General features: G+C 34.1%; 1 protein-coding gene and 1 long non-coding RNA gene across 7 annotated transcripts; both read right to left on the bottom strand.

The window, feature by feature from the left end:
• Positions 1 to 3,512: 3,512 nt before the first annotated feature.
• Positions 3,513 to 6,970, bottom strand: LOC107479517 (probable proteasome inhibitor). Its single transcript, XM_052258309.1, has 4 exons — positions 6,796 to 6,970; positions 5,981 to 6,152; positions 5,242 to 5,359; positions 3,513 to 3,824 (listed from the first exon to the last, which is right to left on the bottom strand). The coding sequence occupies exons 1-4, from the start codon at positions 6,968 to 6,970 to the stop codon at positions 3,513 to 3,515; spliced, it is 777 nt and encodes a 258-aa protein (XP_052114269.1).
• Positions 6,971 to 14,691: 7,721 nt separating this feature from the next.
• Positions 14,692 to 19,457, bottom strand: LOC107479510 (uncharacterized). Of its 6 annotated transcripts, none has more exons than XR_008007120.1 (11): positions 19,072 to 19,457; positions 18,655 to 18,992; positions 18,472 to 18,513; positions 18,233 to 18,291; positions 17,249 to 18,052; positions 16,588 to 16,851; positions 16,119 to 16,255; positions 15,656 to 15,822; positions 15,449 to 15,522; positions 15,287 to 15,366; positions 14,692 to 15,168 (listed from the first exon to the last, which is right to left on the bottom strand). It is a non-coding gene; the product is annotated as an uncharacterized LOC107479510 (long non-coding RNA). The 6 variants fall into 6 exon arrangements; XR_008007125.1 differs by having other exon boundaries at positions 15,656 to 15,745; XR_008007123.1 differs by having other exon boundaries at positions 15,656 to 16,255; positions 17,249 to 17,392; positions 17,958 to 18,052.
• Between the last annotated feature and the right edge of the window lie 1,391 nt (positions 19,458 to 20,848).

Here is a 20,848-nt window from a genome sequence, read left to right as displayed (position 1 = left end):
CCGCCGCTGTTGAAGCTCTGCTGCGGTTGCTGCTGCCATGACCGCTGCTCTTCCAGCCGCTGTTGTGGGTGCTGTTAGTGTGGTTCCGTTGTGGATTGGAGGCTACCGCTGAGTGGCATGTAGCTGTCGGAAGCCGCCGTGACCACCACTGAACTCTACGTTGCTGTTAGAGTCACTGATGGAGGTATCTTTCTTGCCTCTATTTCGGTTTAGGTCCTTCGCTTCCTTAAACTTGTTCTACTTCCACTTTTACTCTACTATTATCCTATTTTCTGCTACAATTAGGTTGAATATTGACGCTAGTGTTGCCGTGGGACTGTTGAAGCTGCTGCTAGTTCTGATTCGGTTACCTGGGTACTGGTTTGATCTTTCCCTTAGGTTTGGTCCATCTACACGTTCTGTTTTGTCACTGTTATAGTTGTCATGTTCTGGTTTTAATTCGATTTTAGTCCTTGCTTTGTCTTGAATCCCCAGGGCTGTAATTGCTTTTAATTCCTATCCAATTTGAATTCTCTGTTTTGCTACAACCATCGTCACTGCTGTGAAAGTTAACATTGTTGCTGTTCCGGTTGCTGCCACTGCCGCTCTGGTTGCGTGAGAGCCACCGCTGCTGCCATGAAACTAAAAGGGAAGGGAATTATTAAGTTAAATTATGCCATTGCGACATCGAGGTAGGGGATTTAATTTAAACGGTGTTAATTTAAGAATGCCCGCAAAGTTTATTGGATAACTTTGTTACATAACCAATTTAAAATATAATGAATTAAAAAAATTATATATTTTATAAATAAATATATTATTTTATTATGTATAATTTGATTCGAATTAAAACTCGATTAAATTTTTTGAATCTTTAAACTACTAATTCTACTAATTCCATAACTTGATCGGTTTTCAGAACTTTGTATATTTCTGAAAGCAACAAAAGCTATGAATAAAATTTGTTTTATTAATCACGGAATACATAGGAAATACAGTTACAACATGAATAATGCAAACAATATCTCCGTCCTTAATATACTAACTGTCACATAAAATATGGCGAGAAAGTTCTAATTAGATCGAACACAACATAAAATACTCCCTTCAAATTGTTGTGTTTAATCTATTTCTTTTGCATTTTAGTACGTTTGACGTATCTAAACAAATATTAGTTTATATATAAACGTACCAAAATTTCAAATAAGAGACGGACTAAAAAATAAGGAGAATATATGAAGTAAACTCTAAAAAGTTTATTTTGTTAATTGTTGAGTGTTCACGGGTGAAATTTAATTTGTATCATCTTCTCCTCCATGATGATGTAAGCCAAGAGGGGAAGGTCTTGGAGGTGCAACAGAAGAAGGAAATGAAGGAATGGCATTATTAGATGGTAAAGTAGGAAAGGGCATAATTGGAAGAGAAGGTAAAGGAGGCAATTTGGGTAGAGGTGGCAATGTTGGAAGTGAAAAAAGTGGTGTGTTCATGAAACCATTGTTGATGTTATTGTTACCGATTGGTTGTTGTGGCAAAGATGGCAATGTTGGGAGCATAAATGAAGGTGTGTTTTGTTGAAGTGGTGCAACTGGGAAAATGGGTTGTTGAGGAAGTGAAGAAAATTTTTCTGGCTTATTATTGTTTTCATCTAATAATACTAATCTGCTTGTTGCATAGGTAAATTTGATGTTGTTGATGTGGAAGAGAACTAGTACAAAACCAATGACGATTACCAGAAGGTTATTGTTGAAATTGAAAGCCATGTTTTAGTGGTAATGAATATGGCGATGACTGAAGATTGATGGGATAGATAATTGATGAGTACAGTCTGAGATTTATATAGCTGGTGATGGTGATGGTGATGGTGATGAAGAGTGTTGTTACTTTTTAATATAGATAGATGTGGGTAAAAAGTAGAATGCATACATTTTTTAGTTTAATCTGTGATTGAGCTCAACATATATACATGGTACTTCTACTTGATACCTAATTTTTCATTCATGCTTCAGGTATGAACTTGACTTCCAAGGTCAGTGTAAATTATGAGTTAATAATTTATGCGGTTGATTTGTTTAATTTGTTAGTCTATATGTCTTGCTACAAATAATGGGGAAGAAATTTGACTGTAGTAGTTGAGTAGAAAGATCTCATCCCTTCTTAATCACGTGTTGATTGAGGGTTTGCACTCTACTTTTGGTTATAATAGAAAAATTTTAAAATTACAGGTTAATTGTTCCACCTATTCTTCGAGATGTCTACAAACCAACAAGGAATTAAAAACTGTGATTGACGGCGAATATCAATTATGAACCAAAGTAAAAAAAATGGTACGAAAGCACCTAAGTACGCGTCATATCTTCATCATCTTCATATATCGTCATTTTCATGGCATTTTGTAAAAGCATTTAATAATATGGGATGGATTTCAGTCTATCTTAACCTGAAAATCTTTGCCCTAAAACACTTGAGCCTAAGAGACTTGTGGACTGGAGTGGATACGTGAATCATGCTAAACTCCTTATTTCTTTGTATAGGATTTATTCCATCATGCTATAAACTCCTTATTTCTTCGTATAGGATTTATTCAAAGAAAAAATATTGAAAGACTATCAGAATTTATTGTTTTTGGCTATCACTTGATCATTAATTCAATTTTTTTAGTCTAGGAATCTAACTAGGGGTGGCACATGGGCCTAAACCTGTTGGGTCGACCCGCATAATTCGCCAAAAAAGATAAGCCGGACTGAAAAATTGAGATCGCCATATATCAAAAGTCCGTCTAACTCGTATCGTTTAAACTGTGGGCTTTGACAGGCCGAATGGGCTTCCTTGCTGGGCTTAGGATTTTTGGAAGATGTTCTAATTTAGTGTTTTGAATTATATTTTATGTTTGATTGATTATGTTCTAAACTTGTAGATGTTTTTTTTGTGACTAAATTTGTAGATGTTTAATTATATATTTTGGACAATATTTATTTTACTTTGGACAATGTTGATTTTATTATTTTGTTTTAAAAAATTAGGTTTATAGTTATGTTTATTACATATTTATAATTTAAAATTATATATATTATTTAATATTTTTTTATAATTTATATTATTTAATACTTATTAATAGTAAAAATAAATAAATAAAAAAGGTAATTTGAGCCCATTGGCCCGCTAGTCTACTGTTAGCTGGGATAGGGTGAAATTTTAAGACCACCTCGTTGGGTGGGGAAGGACAGGCCAGCTAGCCAGCCAAAGAAAGGCTTTTGGCAGGACAGGGAGATTTTTTCATTTGCCACTCCTAAATCCAACAACATACTTAGCTGAGATAAGCCTTAATGTAATACCTGAAGTTGCACTCGAGCCTCATAATAGTTCCTGAACTTAAAAGTTACTCATATTCATCCCTGAAGTTGCACTTCGAGACTCAAACTTGTCCTTCCGGCAATTTCTGCCCACCTGGTGCTACCGGAAAGCTGAGTTGGCAAGTTTCGTGACACATGGGCATTACAACGGCTAGTTGATGTGGCAGAGTAAACTGTCCGGAATCAATTTGGTCCCTCAAATAAAGTTAAAACCATAATCCCCAAGTTTGAATCCCATAGTGCTCTGTCTTCTCTTCTCTTCTCTTCGGTTCTCTGTTCTTGTCTTCCCCATCTTTGAAACCCGACTGTTATGGCAAGCGCGAGCAATGCAACTGGGAGCTTGAACAACCCACGATCATTTAGAAGCATCATAAGGAGAATGAATAGAAATAGATAATCGCGTTTCCCAGAATGGTGTAGCTGCGGGTCAAGACCAGTGCTGCAGTGGTCAGGGACGGATTCTAATCCAGGAAGACCGTTCCTAGGTTGCCCAAACTACAATGTAAGTATTATTGTTGTTGATTGCTATATTTATGGATATAAAATTTGCTGACTAAGAAATGGTGTGGATTGTTTTTGTGGGTTGATAAAGTTTTGGAAGAAGATGTCATAGCATGTGATGATAGAACAAGGCATTCAGTTGGCAATGAAGAATGAAAGATGAAGATTGCTTGGAAATTTGGTAGATTAGAGGCTAAAATTAGGGTTCTAAAAATTAGGGGGGATTTTAATGTTTGTGTTCATGTTGCTGATTGTAGTTGGTGTTCTTGTAATAAAGTTGGATAGACAACAGGGTCAACTGTATCTAGCCAAAAACAAATGACATGCATGTTATATGCATATGTTGTTCATGTACTTGTTCCTGTCCTTTTGTTTGAAAGAAATGCAAATTAAAGTGCTTGATTATATGCATACTTCTGTTCTTGCACTTCTGGTCAATGAAATGAAAATGGACCGGGTTTTAATTACTCTTAATTCTGTAACACAGGATAAAATATAACCAAAAAGCTAACAAAACTCAATTCGAGAAAGTCATAATTCATATTGGTAATGTTTCATCCAAAAAAGGCATTATAGAGCCAAAACACCAAGTATATCAAAGTTGTTAACATTTTGACCTCATAAGTTTCAGATACTAAAATCCCAAACACTAGGACAATGTTTAAGAAAGCATACATGGTAAAAAAATTTCAGCAAAATAGATACACAAAAACACCATGTGTCCCCTGTCCCTAAACATAATCATCCTAATCTTCATTTTTTGTGCCTGGGTTCCTTGAATCCAGGGGTGGACACAAACTTCATGAAGTTTGCAAGCCCTGTAGCATTCCCCTGTGTTGCACCTTGCATAGAGTTAGGTGGGGGATTCCTTGCTGGTTGACTGCTTCCTGGTAGATTGCTACTCCCTGAAGTTATTTTTTCATCATGCTTGGAGAACTTCGACAACTATGTTGGTTAGCCAGCCATGAACTTCGAACTTCTCATAGTCTGGGTCACCTGACTACATCGAGACCCAACTTTTTTATTCCTTCACTTTTATAAAAAGCTGTCAGACACTTGTTTTCGAGCACCAAAATAGTCCCTACACTTTTATAAGTGACATTAAACTAGTCCCTAAACTTATGTAAGTGACATCAGACTAGTCCCTAAACAGCATTATTATATACAAACAGGACATTATGCAGCATGTATAACCACCATTAGCCCAGGAATAATGCAGCATATATAAACAGCAGCCTATTGAAGGTATTGAAAATAGGGTATCTATGAAACAATGACTCCATTAGTTTTTTCAAGAAAGCAGGTATTGAAGGTGATTGATAAACAAAATTAAAAGAGAAAGTACTACACAACTTAGCACAATACACACAAAAAAAGTCAAAAGAAGAAGGCTTATTAAATAAAACATAACAAAACAATTGGCTAATTTGGCTAAGATATCCTGATTTAGTCTTCTCACCAGCTGTTCCAAATTCTTGAGCTGCTCAGAATAATTGCTCCTTTCATTTGCTATAATATAATCCCTAACACTGTATGTAGAAAAATCAAAGCACCAAATCATGACATAACCGTAAATTCACAAGAAGTACGATTAACCACAGAAAATTTTAATTTTCACAACATATCCGACTTCACCTAGAAAGAAAAGCAGATAACCTTTGAGCAACAAAACTCAATACACACAAGCTTAAAATTTGCAGCATAGAACGAATATACAAAATATTTCTGGTGGTTTTTTTATTCCATTAACTATTCTATCTTAATATTTGATGTGATAAAGAAAAGAATGGGAAAAGGGTAAAAGTTGACAATACAGAGTACAAACTCTAATTTCAAAAGGTTTTCAAATCACAATTCAGTACTTCAGTTTTTACTAAAAATCATGTATGATTTTTTGCCCCCACCATAGCTATTATATTTTAGTTTCTGGTCTTCCTCTATCAAGAATGGAAATTCTATTTAATTAAAAAGAGTAATAAAATAAGTCATCAACAAATAGAAGCTCCAAACTCCAACGCAGCCCAATTCAACACGAATAAAGTAAAATTAGGTTGGTCAGTTACAAAAATTTTAATTTTGCATTGCAGCAAATGAAAGAAAAATCTTGAAGAATGTATAGTTTGAAAGGGGGGAGGGGAAAAGAGGCTTACCAAATCTCAAGGTGTGCAGGGTCAAAGGACCATTCCTTCAAGGCATCAATGAGTAACTTTTCATTCATGACGAGGCACTTTACCAGCACTTTAATTAAAACCTTTTTTGGATTGACATAAACAAAGACATATTCTTGGTCAAGTTGGTTCCAGTTCTCTACAGACACCTCCTCTACGCACAATCACAAACCACGTATTAAAAATGATCAGTAAATACTAATTATAAGCTTCAGGCTGCATATATCAATTTGCTACATCTTCTATTGATATCACAAGGTATCTTTTAACTTCAACTTAATTGACTTGATCCTATATTAGATTGCATAGCCTAATCCTTCGTCTAGTATAGAAGCTCAAGGATAGTGCAATTTTTCGGCATGAATTGCCATTATTTGTGGTTATCATGGTTCATTAACAGCTACCACCTTAGAAAGCTCAAATTTACTTTATAATCTAAATGATGAACCTCTGTAATTCACTCAATCAATCACATATCAGTATTTGATGGTTTTCAATAAATCATCAACTCAAGAACAAATAATCCTATAAAACTCTCTTACACCGATTAGATAAAAATTGTTCTACATAGCTAGTGCTACAACCTTAGGGCACGTTTGGTTTCGCTTTTTACTTTCTATGTTTTCTGGTTCTTGCAAAGAAAGAAGTGAAAACAGAAAACAGAATTTTCAATTGTTTTCAATAAAGAAGAGTGATAATTAATGATATTTGGATATTTCACATAAAATATATCAAAATTAAATAATTTCGTTAAAGAAAAAAGAGAGAACAAAACGGAAAATTAGTGAAAGTGTTACCAGTGGAGGGATGTGAGAGGGCGTCGTCGAAGAGGGCTTGGGGGCTGGTGGCGGTGAGAAGGTAGCCGAAAGAGAGGAAGGTGGCGTGAACGACAAATGCTGCTTTGTCGTGGTCGTTTAGAAAGGCGGGCCTTGCCGCCCTTATGACCGCCATCACCAACTTATCCGTAGCCATTGTCGGTTTATGATTCTAATGTTTGGGACACTACATTTCAGCTTTCAGCTTCCGGAGTGAAGAGGAGTCAATAGTGTGTTGTGGTTCTTTTCTTTCTTTCCTTTGAATTTTGACACAAAAGGTGCTTGTTTCTTCGGAGAGAAGTTGAGCACAAAAGCGACGTGGTTCGGGGAAATCGATGCAATTAATACAATCGCACAGACACCATTGATGAATGTAGTGGAGAAGAAGAGACCTCTGTGCTTGTGTTGTGATTTGAGAGGGGGGAGACAATTCGTTAGGGTAACGTTGAGGAAGGGGTTTTTAGCGTGAAATGATGTCGTTTCATGTCATTTTGGCGCCACAGCAAATACTACATCGTTTCTGTTATGCCAACATGTCAGGAAGGAGGCCAACTCAACTTTCCGATTGCGCCAGATGGACGGAATGTGCCGGAAGGACGAGTCTGAGTCCCGGAGTGCAACTTTAGAGATAAATATGAGTAACTTTTAAGTTCAGGGACTACTATGAGGCTCGAGTGCAACTTCAGGGACCACTTTGAGGCTTATCTCTACTTAGCTTTATTCTATATTTTTAAATATTAATGACTAAAAATATTAAATTATGATAACCTCAAACAATTTTTCTTTATTCGATTTTAGTCATACCACTTGTACCTACTTTCATTCCTCTCTATAATTATATCGCATATACTATCTATCAAATTTAAAACAGATGCTTGACCAACAATTAAAACTGATATTTTATACATCAATAAACGACGTATCAATATTGTATTAGAGAAAATTTAGAGGGTCATCATTTTTATTAAAATTTGATTAGCACTCAATTAGTAAAAAAAATGAGTAATTTTATACTATTAGATATAATCTCGCATCATTAAAAATACTATTAATGACCATGTTACTATTATAAATACTTGCTTTATTTATTAGTCTTTTATAATTCTGCCGCGTATGTCTTTGAATTAACGACTTAACGTTTTGAAACAAAAGCTTATTTGTAAATCGACAACGTGTTAACTACGATCAGACTCATTTATTAAATAGTAGATAATAATTAAGAAAAAAAGTTGGTAGTACTTAATTCTTCGTATGATCTAGACATACTGAAAATTGGGTTGTTATAATTTGGTATTAAAACAGTTCGTTCCTGTTACAGCATGGGGAATGGACTGAATCATGCTTCACTATATACTCTGTTGTGTGTCTCATGCTATTAGGGTATCCTTGAGATACATTTAGCATGAATATCTATGAGCGCTTATTTTGGGAATGTTCGTACTTAACTTGAGATATTAATACTGATCACCTTAATGTTGATTGTTTGGTGCAGATAAGACCTCAATAGCTACGAATAGGAAAAGTAAGCGGGTGAGGACTTTTAAATGACAAATCCGTATAGGGTGCAACTATCTTCATCGCTGTTATGTCCTTTATGGCCATGGCTATGCGGGATACGATTGCTGTGAAAAATACTTGTTTGCACATACTTCTCTATGATATGTGTTTTGTGATTGGGTGTGTGTGCTTCTTGACTTGTGATCTCTCTGTATTCTGTGGTTTGTTAAATTTGTTTGTATTTGAGGATTTGTTGTTGTTGGCTAAGTATAGCATAAAACGAACCTAATTAACTACTCTGACCCTACTAAGGACTCTCCTATTCTTACCCCCTCTTTCCACTCATAGATGGAGACATAAGAACCTTTACATGCTCTACCAGAAATTTTTGCTTACGAGGACTCCGATCTCATATGCGTGTATATGTTCCAGGACTCGCCAGAAAGGAAAACCATATGGTTGTTGTTTCTTGACGATATCCCATTTAGTCACATTTAAAGACCTGCAGTATTTTTCCCTCACTTTTGTGACCTTAGAGGGGACTAAGTTTATAGAGAAAATTAGGCTATCCTAGGTTCCAATTTAGGAACTTTTTGGACAAGCTAGGACATGGGATGTCAATATATGACTGTATGGTTAGTTCTCTGTACATATTTGATATAAATGACCATGTTACTGTTATTAATATTTGCTTTATTTGCTACTCTTTTATAATTATGCCGCTTATGTCTTTGAATTAATGACTCAACGTTTTCAAACAAAAATTTATTCGTAAATTGACAACGTGTTAACTACGATTAGGCTCGTATTTATTAAATAGTAGATAAAAATTAGGAAGACAAACTAGTAGTACTCAGTTTTTGGTATGATCTAGACATACTGAAAATTGGACTATTACACTTACCTTCACAAATATGTCCCTCCTTACCTCTTACATTGAATAAGGTAGCCTCCATTGCATCTCCTAATTTTTCTCCATTCTTATACCCTAGCTCCAATGTTTTACAATATTTTGGGAGCCCCAGAGTTGAATCCAAATCGAAACCCTTAAGAAGTCATCCTCTTCAATTATCATACACTCCTTCCATCACCTCTAATGAATGAGGTAGGTTTTTAAAAGTCATGGAGCACCTCTTTTCACTCTTATAACATCTAATTCCTTATAAAAAAAATGAAGTAATGCCCAAAATAGTTCTTGAAATTTCTAATTCGCTTCGGATTAGTCCCTCACTTTTTAAAATGACCAAATAAGTCCTACACTTTCAGAATCGTTAATCTCCATTAGTCCAAAAGTTACTAGACATTTTAACGGCGCCAAGGTGTACAGTTAGGTGCCAAGTTGGCACTTAACTGCACACTGATGTGGACACACAATAAGTTCAACTCAAATTGGTATTCCAAATTTGATATAAACACCCAAATTGATCCAATTCTCACTTATAAAATCCTAACCTCCAAATGTTCATCTTTGTTTTTTTTTTGTATTCATCTTTGTTCTTTGTCTCCACTCCTGTACTCGTTGTTGTTGTTCTGGCCATAACAAACTTCACACATCAGAATCATAAGCAACAAAACACAAAAAGAAATAAGAAAGAAAATTAAACAAAAATAAAAATATTAAAAAAATTTTAATTTCTATTTTGTATGATTCAAACTATTCTGAACTTTCAAATTTCTTCCCACACATACACCACCTTTGTAAGCAAGAAACAACCTCAAGAAAAGGAAAACTGAACCTTGAAATAAACTTATAATTAATAAAAGAAAATCAAATGCACCCTTATTCCAATCAATGCAATAATGAATCCAAAAGCAGCATCACCCCTTGATTGATTCTAACCACCATTTTACTCTACATTCCATATTCTTCCAACCTTCTCCTCTTCAACAACAATGACCAACAAGATCGCTCCCTATTACCACCACCATTGCCACCACCACCAGACTCGACAACACCGCAACACAACAAATTCTCTAAATTAGTACTGACAACAACACTTCTATAACCACATAAACTGAAGAAGAAAAATAAGCTTCCAATGAGAATAAAAAGAAACAACAAAAAAAAGCTTCTAATGACAACAAAAAATGAAGACGAAATTTCAAATCTTCCAATTTCAAGTTTTAAATTTTTAAAAAATCCCGTTAGTTATTTAAAAAAAACCATCTGAAATCCTAATTTACTAAAATATTTAACTCCAACACTCTTTTCTTTTTCAACCGACAGCCACCCCCACCTTCATCAATAATCATCCCACTTCACCATCGCTACTTGGCATGCCATACGTCACTCACCCTTAGTAAAAATAACCATCCACTTAAGGATAAAAATAATCATCTGCATACCTAATGAATTGAACATCTAACATATTTTAATTATACATAACTAAACCTAATCCAATCAAAATACTCATCTACATAAAAATTAAAATAACCATCTACATACCTACTAAAATGACCATCCTAAATTGACCATTAAAATAAAACAAGAAGAAGATGAATAAACAGAAAAGCAACGATGATCATCCAACAATTTAATTTTTATTAAAAAAATGTATAATTTGACACATGAATCTTATGATTTGAAGTAACCATAAAATTGAAGAAACAAAAATAGAAAGAAAAAAAACTTGAACAGATGAGGAGACATGAGTGAGAAATAAAAGTAAGTGATAAACCACTATTTTATGATTTATCTTGTGCTAAATTGAGTGGCTTTTATCAGCTATTCACCCACTTATTCATATGAAATGCATGATATTACAATTCCTTCCTAAATTTATTCTATGATTGAAAACTTGCTTCCTAACGCTTTAAATTGTGTATTTTAATTTCTCTTTTATACCATTCGATGCCGTGATCTGTGCGTTAAGTGTTTCAGGCTTCATAGGGCGACCGCGCGAAATGGAGGAAATCGCAGTGACGCGCTCGCGTGCCTGATGCGAACGCGTGGATTGGAAGCTGCACAAGTGACGCGAACGCGTGGACACGCATATGCGTGGCAAGGAAAAACGCTGAATGACGCGCACGCGTGGATGACGCGTACGCATGACATGCGCGATCTGCAGAATTAATAGAAAATGTTGGGGGCGATTTCGGGCCGCGTTTTGACCCAGATTTCGGCCCAAAAACACAGATTAAAGTCAGGGAACATGCAGAGACTCAATATATCAGATCATACACACAATTTTAGGTTTAGATGTAGTTTTTAGAGAGAGAGATTCTCTCCTCTCTCTTAGGATTTAGGATTAGGATTCCTCTTAAAAGAATTAGGATTTCTCCTTCTCAATTTTCAGGTTCAATGTTCCTTTTATTTATTTTCTCAATTTAGTTTATGAACTCTGTATGTTTAGATTGATTTTCTATTTAATACAACTTGAGGTATTTCAGATTCGTGATTGTTTTATTCTATTTATGATACTTTCAATTTAAATTAGATTTATTTTCCCTTTTGGCTTTGGTTAAGTAATTGGTAACACTTGAGTTATCAAACTCAGCTGTTGATTGAAATTGGAATTACTGATTGATCTGGATCACTCTAAAGCTAGTCCTTCCATAGGGATTGACTAGGACTTAGCTTGAGGATCAAGCTAATTAGTCCACTTGACCTTCCTTCGTTTAGTAAAGGCTGACCAAGTGGGGTTGAAACCCAATTCTCATCACACCTGATGTCAATAACTAGGATAGGAATTCCAGTTCTCATACATTGCCAAGAGTTTTTCAATTATTAATTTATTTCCCTTGCAATTTATTTTCCTTGCTCAATATTTCAAAAACCCAAAAATACTATTTTCCATAACCAATAATAAAACACACCTCCCTGCAATACCTTGAGAAGACGACCCGAGGTTTAAATACTTCGGTTATAAATTTTATTGGGTTTTGTTACTTGTGACAACCAAAACTTTGCACAAAAGGATTCTCTGTTGGTTTAGAAACTATACTTACAACGCTATTATACTTTTATGAAATTCTTTACTGGTAGAAATCCGTTCGTCAGTAAGCAATTGAGTGTTTGATTTGATATTACCTACAAGCACGCGTGCGTTACATCTACCATACTCACACGGTTAATTCAAACAGTGGCGCCGTTGAGCTTTTGGTGCGTATGCGAGAACCCGTGGCAGCGTTGGCTGGAGTCTGCGGCAACATCGGCGGCACGGTCGGCCGGGTGGCGTTGCAACGGCGTAGGTGAGGCTGTGGTAGCAAGAGGGGCACCGGAAATTAGGAGCATATGATGAGAATAGGAGTAACCGTCCGTATTGTGAATGAGTTTAATTGTTATGGGCGACGACAGCTATTTTCGGTGGCGGCGCGGCACCGGCGAGATAGAAAGAAACTAGGTGAGAAGGAAGTCAAATCACATGGGAAAAAGGGAGGCCATTTTTGCGGTGTACGTAACTGTTGCAAATCTTTATTTATTTTGAATTTCAAATTGAAAATTATTAAAAATTAATTAACTTAATTATCATTTGATGTTAATTGGAATTTTATCTCTATTATACACATTGTACATTAAATTCATTGGCTCCTCACACTTTCTCTTTTTTGTATTATTGGACTTTTTTATTACAATCCATATTATAATTAGTAGAGTTATCAGGTATCCTGGTTGGTTTCTAGACTTTCTCTTTTTTCTTATATCATATCATATTTTAGGGGTGAGCTGGGTAGCAGATACCCGATTAACTGTTCGAATCCAAATCGAACCAATTAAATTTGTTCTGGAACTAACGGGTAATCGGGTTCGATCCGAACCAAACCAATGGCTCTCTCTAATAATTGGTTCGGATAATGGTTCTGGGGGTGCAAAACCCGAACCAACCCGTGGACCCGACTATATATTAATTAAATAAAAAATAAAAATTTAAAATATATGCCTTTTAATTATTTTGAGTTTCTCTCTATTGCACTTTTGTATTTAGCTTTTAATGTGTTTGGTGTTTAACATGTTTAGATTTTAATGTGTTCAGTATTTAATATATTTGGATTTTAATGTGTTTAATTTTTGATGTATTTAGTGTTTGGTATTTAACATGTTTAGATTATTTCTATTGATTTTACATGTTTATTATACTTACAGAATTTTTAAGACAAAAATTTCGTTCTTTTTTTTATGAATTTCTATTTCATCTGGTATCTAATTATCCAAACCGAACCAATTCATTTTTAATCGATTTAGTTTGATTCAGGTACATACACAAAAAAAATATAAATTCGAACTAATTACAATTCAATTATTAATTCGATTCTAATTTCACCCTAAAACTGAACCAATCTGGCCATGCTCACTCCTATCATACTTTCTTTTTTTTTCTTATATCATATCATATAATAGCTTTGAGATATATTCCCACTTCATTTGTAAATATATTTTATATAAAAAAGATATAAATATCCATTATAAAGAGAAATGAGTATGTATAAATTATAAAAATATTTTAGTGATATTTAATTTTAGTATGTTTTCATTTTTTTTAATACTAAATTCTATTTTTTATGTTTTAATAACAGTACACTTAGATTCTGATATTTTTTACAAGTGATAAATATTTATGTTTCTATTTATCTTAATGAAGAATATGTTTGGTAATTAACGAAGTGGGTAACAAATATATACACAAAGTCACATAGAGGTGTACGAAAAATTTCTCATCATATAATATGAAAAGAATTTATTCTATCTGGTGTATTTTTGCATTTATTTTATTTTTAATCTGGGTTCTTGTACCAAGATGTCTCATCAAGTAATATATTCACGTTATAATTATTACATAATTTATGAGAAATATATAAGCGACACGATTCTCGTAATATAGTGTGCATCACACACAATTAGAAAGTGGATTAATACAGATGAATTTATAGACGGATTTAGTTTTTATTACAGATGGATTTTTAGTTATCGACGATTTTGTCCCTCTGTAAAAGCCTCGTCGAAAATTTACTGATGGATTTTTTTCGGTCGGAAAATTACAAACGGATTTTTACGAATTACTGATAGATTTTCCATCTGTAATTACAGACGAATTTTCTGTCTGTAATTACAGATAAATTTTCCGTCTGTAATTACAGACAAATTTTCAGACGAATTTTTTGTCTGTAATTACAGACAGATTTTCTGTCTGTAATTTAAATTTTGAAAAATCATACACTCTGGTTACATACAGAAAATCCGTCTGTAAATCCCTCAGTAAGGTAAAATAGAATTTTTTTTATTTTTCTAATTACAAAATAAACTTATTTTCATACAAAATAAATATAAATTTAATACAAATTTTTATCTAATTTGTATTCGAATATTTATGATATTTCAAAAAATAAACAAATTTATCGTATTATCAAACGAAAAGAAAATTATTATAAACAAGCAAGTCAATATAATGTAAAACATAAACAAAGTATATTATTAACTATAATCCTCGGTATATTGTTCAATCATACTAAATTTTACACAATTTTACATATATTACAGAAAGATTAACTGAATCCTTTCTCAAAAAATGGACATGAATCAGAAGAGTTGATCACCAAAGAAAAAGTAATTTCCTTATGATGCTTTGTTCTTACTAGTTTCTCCACCACATTCCCTCTTGAACGAATCTCAAGGTCCATAACATCCTTATTCCCATTAGATTCCTCAACAACAGCTTCTTCTGAATCACATCCACTTCCACTACAGCATAGTTGCACTTCAAAATCTCAGTACCCTCTAACTTCATGACACACAACCAACCTCAGCTTTCTTATTAGATTTAACTCTTCTCTGTTGGACACTTACTAGTTACTTTTTTTATTTTGCAGTGTAGATCTCCGGTTTCTTGTCTTTAGGAATTGTAGAATTGTCGATGAAGGACACTACAAGCGGGAAGTTAAAGTGTACAATTCATTATGATATTGAATTTTATCAGTATACAGCCCATTCTCTCTTGCGATAACTCGATAAGCTATCTTTATAAGGGATATAAACATTTACCATTCATGACTTATGACGGCTTGACTTTCCATCCTGCTTTTGAGATGCGACGAAGCTCCTGTGTTTGACCCTTCATATCACTGCAACTTCCCCCAATAATGTTAAGAACTAATGGTGCAAAAGCTTGATTAACAAGATAAAGATATAGAAATGTCAAGGTACCTTTGAACAAGATAAAGAAAAAGATAGAACACAGGAAGAAGCACCAAGATCACAAAACTGGTGTATAAACAGTTCTGCCATCAAACCAAAAGAGCACTATAAGAAACACATCTCAAATTTATTTTTGGGGAAATGGGTTACAATAAACACCATAATGGTATAACAAGAGTAAACTAGGGGAACTAAAATTAAAAAACACAAGTATACCATGAAGACGGCTTGCTGATGGCCCCTGGCTTATGGGAAAGCAACTGTCAGCAAGACTCTGGACAAAATCTGGATATGAAGTAGGTAGAACTAGGCCAAAACGACAAATAAATATAAACCTCCAAAGAAGGCATCAACTATTTCATGGTCATCATCTTTAGCAGCCACTTAATTGGTACAAACATGATGAGGCAGGGAAAGATCCAGTCAAGACTTTTATACTTCAACACAAGTAGTTGGTAAAAACAAAACTAAAGCAATGACAGACAGATACATAACTATTTATAGATCAGAAATAATCATTAATGTTTCTCCTCTTTTCAATTTAAACTTTTGGAACAACTAATTTATAATGTAGTATCTTTGAGTGTACGAAGAAACATATATAAATATTCAATCGCTTAAATCCATGATGAATCAACTTAAAATAATTTCAAGAAACTATCACAGTATTATAAATTACCTTCCCCTGGAATCATTGGATTTGCAGTTTCTTGTGATTGTGGTTGTAAATGATTATCATTCGGTGAAGCAGAGCATATAAAGATACCTTTACCGGGAATCTGATCGACATGAGCTTTAATTCGAGAAACACCTCCACTGACAAGGACAAGGACAAGATATATAAAAAAATAAAAATAAAAATAAAAACAGCCCAGAAAAAGGGAGTATTAAAACAGCTTTTTTGGTGCTTTCTCAAACGAGGAAAAAAAAAGAAAAAAGAAAAAATAGCTTCTAACAAGCCAATGATGTCTGTCCATCTGAATTATTCTAAACCATCCAGAAATTGAATGGTACTTTGAAAGATCGAGAGGTGACATTGTTTCATCTTGTGAAATGGATGAATAATCCCATGGGGGAAGAAACAGAAAAATAAATTTGCCTAAAAGAACAAATAGCACCAACCATCATATCATTTGTCTTTGTCTCACCTTCTGAAGCTGATGCACTAGCACGCTCAGTCATTGTTGCATCTTGTGAGATGGCTTGCTGCTCACCACCCTTCTCTTGTTTAGAAGCTTCTTCTGCAGCTTTTTTTGCAGCTGCTTCCGGCCTGGCTCTCTCGTTCCATTGAAACTCTTAAAGCAAGAGCAAGCTCGGGGTCCAAGTTTGGATCCACACCGAACTCAAATCCAGATACACCACCAGCTGCAAATCCACTTCCACCTTCACCATCGCCAGTAAAAATAGGTATGCTGCCACAAAATAAGGTTACAAAATTTACTTCTCAATAGGGAAAGTGAATTTGTTATTGGACTACAGGAAAGAATTAAAAAAAGAGTCGGAGCAACAATGAATCCTCTAACACATACAAAAAAAAATAGGATGACAGAATAAGTATGACAGATATTTCACGAGAGCCATCTAAAGCATGCCATTTCTGCTACTTGGGTTTGGCAAAGAAAAAATATGAGGGACGAGCCAAACTCCAATCAGAATTGGAAGAAAACAAAACAGAATTGGATAGAAGCCGAGCAGATAATAAACAAATTCCTTAACTCACATGTATATCAAAGAAGTCCTGGATCAAATGGGAATCCTTATTAAAAAGTAAGAAACAGAAATCAAATAAGATGAGTTGAATTCACAAACCTTATAAGCACATCAGAAAGAGCATTTGTACCAGCTAGAACATGAACAATGTGGCTGGTATCATTATTGTTCACAACTGCAAGGAGTGCTTCCAGCTTCCAATTCTTCCACGGAAGGCCGTTAGAAACAAGCACTTAACATGCACTAATGACATTGTGTTTAGATTCTCTTTTAAAGATAGTAAATAAATTAATTCGTTTATTTCATTTACATAAACAAAATTCTTGACAAAGTTATGCTTAACCCAAAAAAAAAAAGAAAAAGGAAAGAAAGGAGCATGATAAGGCCCTCAAAGACATTGCGTCGAACACATGATAGACGTGAATATATTATAACATTATCTCCAACATAAACATGAAAGTTAACACCATCAAAATAAGTAGAAGCCATGCAGGTGCACACATTACAACTAACAAGTATTTATTTGAAGGAATGATATATCGATCACAAACAGTAAACGGGAAAAGATGGAGATTTTGAAGCACAACGAAGCAGAACACCACAAATGTACAAATTTCATCATCTACCGTTCATACACCACAATGAAAATCTAACCAGAGAAGATCTAATCGTTACACTTCCTGAAGACAAAAATCATTCAAAATTAAATTGAAACAGGGAGTGAATAAATAAATAAATACATAAGCCATCTTGAAAGAAAAGCTAGGGTTCGAAGAGACAGACAAGTTTACAAAATATATATATATACCATTGAATCAATGGATTTCTGGTTCATGCGATACTCCTCAAGCTTTTGAAGCTCTTGAGAAAAGTTCTACAAATACGGGAAGAAGGCACCTGAGGCTAAGATTGGAACACAGAGTCAGGTAGCAGCAGCAAAGCAAAAGCAGATAAGGTACTCAATCAATCAGTTCATAATTTCCTATAAATATAAATCAAGCTAGAGCATTAACAGCTTCTCATATCAGATTATATTATTCTAGTATGATTTTCAAATGAAAAAATATGCAATCCATGAATTACCTTTTTCAATGATTTGGAGTGCTTACAGCTAAAGAACCACACTCAGCAATGCTTTTGTTCTGCATAAACAAAAAAAAAAAAGAACAAAACTTAGCTGCACAAATGAACCAATTAACCTTCTTAGATTTAACTACTATAATGATAGCAAAAGAACCACGGAGAGAAGCGCAAAATATGTTACACAAATAACTTAGCTGCACAAATGAACCAATTAAACTTCTTCGGAAACTTTACGGTACCTGCGGTTCTCTCCTTCCACCATATTATATTACCAGCAAAATCTGAAGCGCAAATCACAAAGTCAAGTTGCGAAAATAGAAAAGCCATGGAGAGCAAAACCTTCTAACATAGATTAATAAATTACAGACTGCTCTCAAGGTGCAAGTACAGAACCCATATAATGTAATAAATCGTGAGATTACCTTTGTTCGACCAGGCATAATTGGCTTTTTGGCCAACAATTCAGCAAGAATGCAGCCAGCACTCCAGAGGTCCACTCCGACACCATATTCGGTGGCCCTGAGAAGAAGTTCGGGAGGACGATACCATAAGGTCACCACTCTACTGGTCATAGGATGCTTGTGATGAGGATCAAAGAACGATGCTAATCCAAAATCAGCAATTTTAAGAACTCCATCATTGTCAATAAGAAGGTTTGATCCCTTTATATCACCAGCTTTTAGGGCATTTATTTTGATTGAAGCAGATCTGCATGAAATCTAACCTCCAGGCGAAAGGAACGAAAGGAACGAAAGCAGATCTACATAAATATCATCAATCACCATTATCAAATCGTAGAACAAGAACAACGAAAGGAACGAAACGCTAAATGAACTAACCTCCAAGCGAAGAGAAACGGAGGGCTTTAGTTTCGATTAATTAGCGGATTAAAATCCTAACCTCCAACGGACGATGACGAAGGGAGCAGATGCGACGAGAGCGGCGGCGGAGGGGGCTCGTGCGACGCGAGCGGCGGAGGCAGCGGCAAAAGATGCTCGTGCGACGGAGAGAAAAAGCAGCTCGTTGACAGAGAGAGGGAGAAGCTCGTTAGATTTGTGTGGAGTGTGAATGGAGCTGCCGGCTCTGAGCTCAAGAGAAACGTCAAAAGGAGGACGGTAGCACCGCCGGCGAGTAGAGCGGAGGAGCACAGCTTTATATTGCAAAATAAGAAGGAGAGAGGAAGAAACTCGTGCGATGGAGCTCTCACTTGTGTGGGGTGTGGCCGTGTGGATGGAGCTCGAGAAGATAGGGTTGAGTTAGGGTTATTTGAATGTTTCGGATGGAAAATTTTAGGTTACAGACGAATTTTTCATCTGTAATAATTTAATAAAAAATGACATTTTGTCTATTTTATTACAGATGAATTTTTTGTCTGTAATCATTTTTTATAAAAAAAATTAATTTTTTCGACAAAATTATCGATGGATTTTTTTTTTGTCTATAATTTATGTTAATTTATTTTTTTTGTTTTTCGACAAAAAATTCCTCTAAAATTTTTTCTGTATTTCAATTAGATAAAATTCATCGAAAATATCCATCTATAATAACTAATTTTCTAGTAGTCACATCATGTGACATTAGTATATTTCTATTATTCTGTAATATCTTAAGAATTCAAAATAAGTAATTAAATTTAGTAAAATGAAATTCCCGTTTGTGCCATGTTTCTTCTTTTTGTTTTTTTTTTTTATAAATCTTCTTTACCTTATTTTTCTTTGTTCCTTTTGTTTAATATAATTGCTTGTTGTGATCACATTGATCACAAAAGAATAATGTAATTGATGAATTAATATTGCTATCGATTTATTGGAGCCAAGAACGAAACAAGAAATCAAACTTTTGACATTGGAAGGCAAAGAAGAGAAAGTTATAAACTAAAATCTGTTATTAAATCTTATAAAGAAACATTTATTTATTAATAACTCTGTAGAGTAAAGTTATAGATTCATATATTTTCAATTTTTATTTATTTATTTGGGTAAAATGAAAATTTTACGTATTTTTTCTAAATCTTAGCGAATATTTACCTTCTTTTGAAACGGATAATTTTGGCTATAAAATATTACATGTTGAACATAAAAAAAAAGAAGTAAAAACCGCAATATATAATGCAACAAGAATTAAAACAATATCATAATTTATAATTTATTAGACTTGATGAAATATACAAGCTAAGGCACACTTAATTTTAATAGTGCAAGGGATCTGTGGTAGTAACCAGTAGTTAAAAACTAAAGCAAGCACAAACTAAAGGCAAACTTGCATTGCAACAACCTAAACCATAACATTTTATTTCTTATAGATAATCATGTTTAAGATTACCCACCTTTTACTAATAAGTAATTTAACTATGTTCCTTAAGAATTTAGAATAAGTGCCACATGAGAACATTAAAATATACTATTATATTCTCTTGTAATACTTATTTAATTCTTAAAATTAAAAGATCTTTCAAATGCTCATTAGCAAGTTCTACTATACCTTATATTTATGCATCATCCACGCTATATTTTATTTAATTACATGTACTGAAAACACTAAGGTACACACGCATATTTATGACATTTGACTCTAATAAAGTGAAAAAAATTTGTAAAATAAAAAAAATTAATTTTT

This window comes from Arachis duranensis, chromosome 3 (assembly GCF_000817695.3).
Source record: "Arachis duranensis cultivar V14167 chromosome 3, aradu.V14167.gnm2.J7QH, whole genome shotgun sequence".
Taxonomy (NCBI): Eukaryota; Viridiplantae; Streptophyta; class Magnoliopsida; order Fabales; family Fabaceae; genus Arachis; species Arachis duranensis.
Note: the sequence above shows the minus strand (reverse complement) of the source record. Positions and strands in the feature narration are given on the sequence as shown.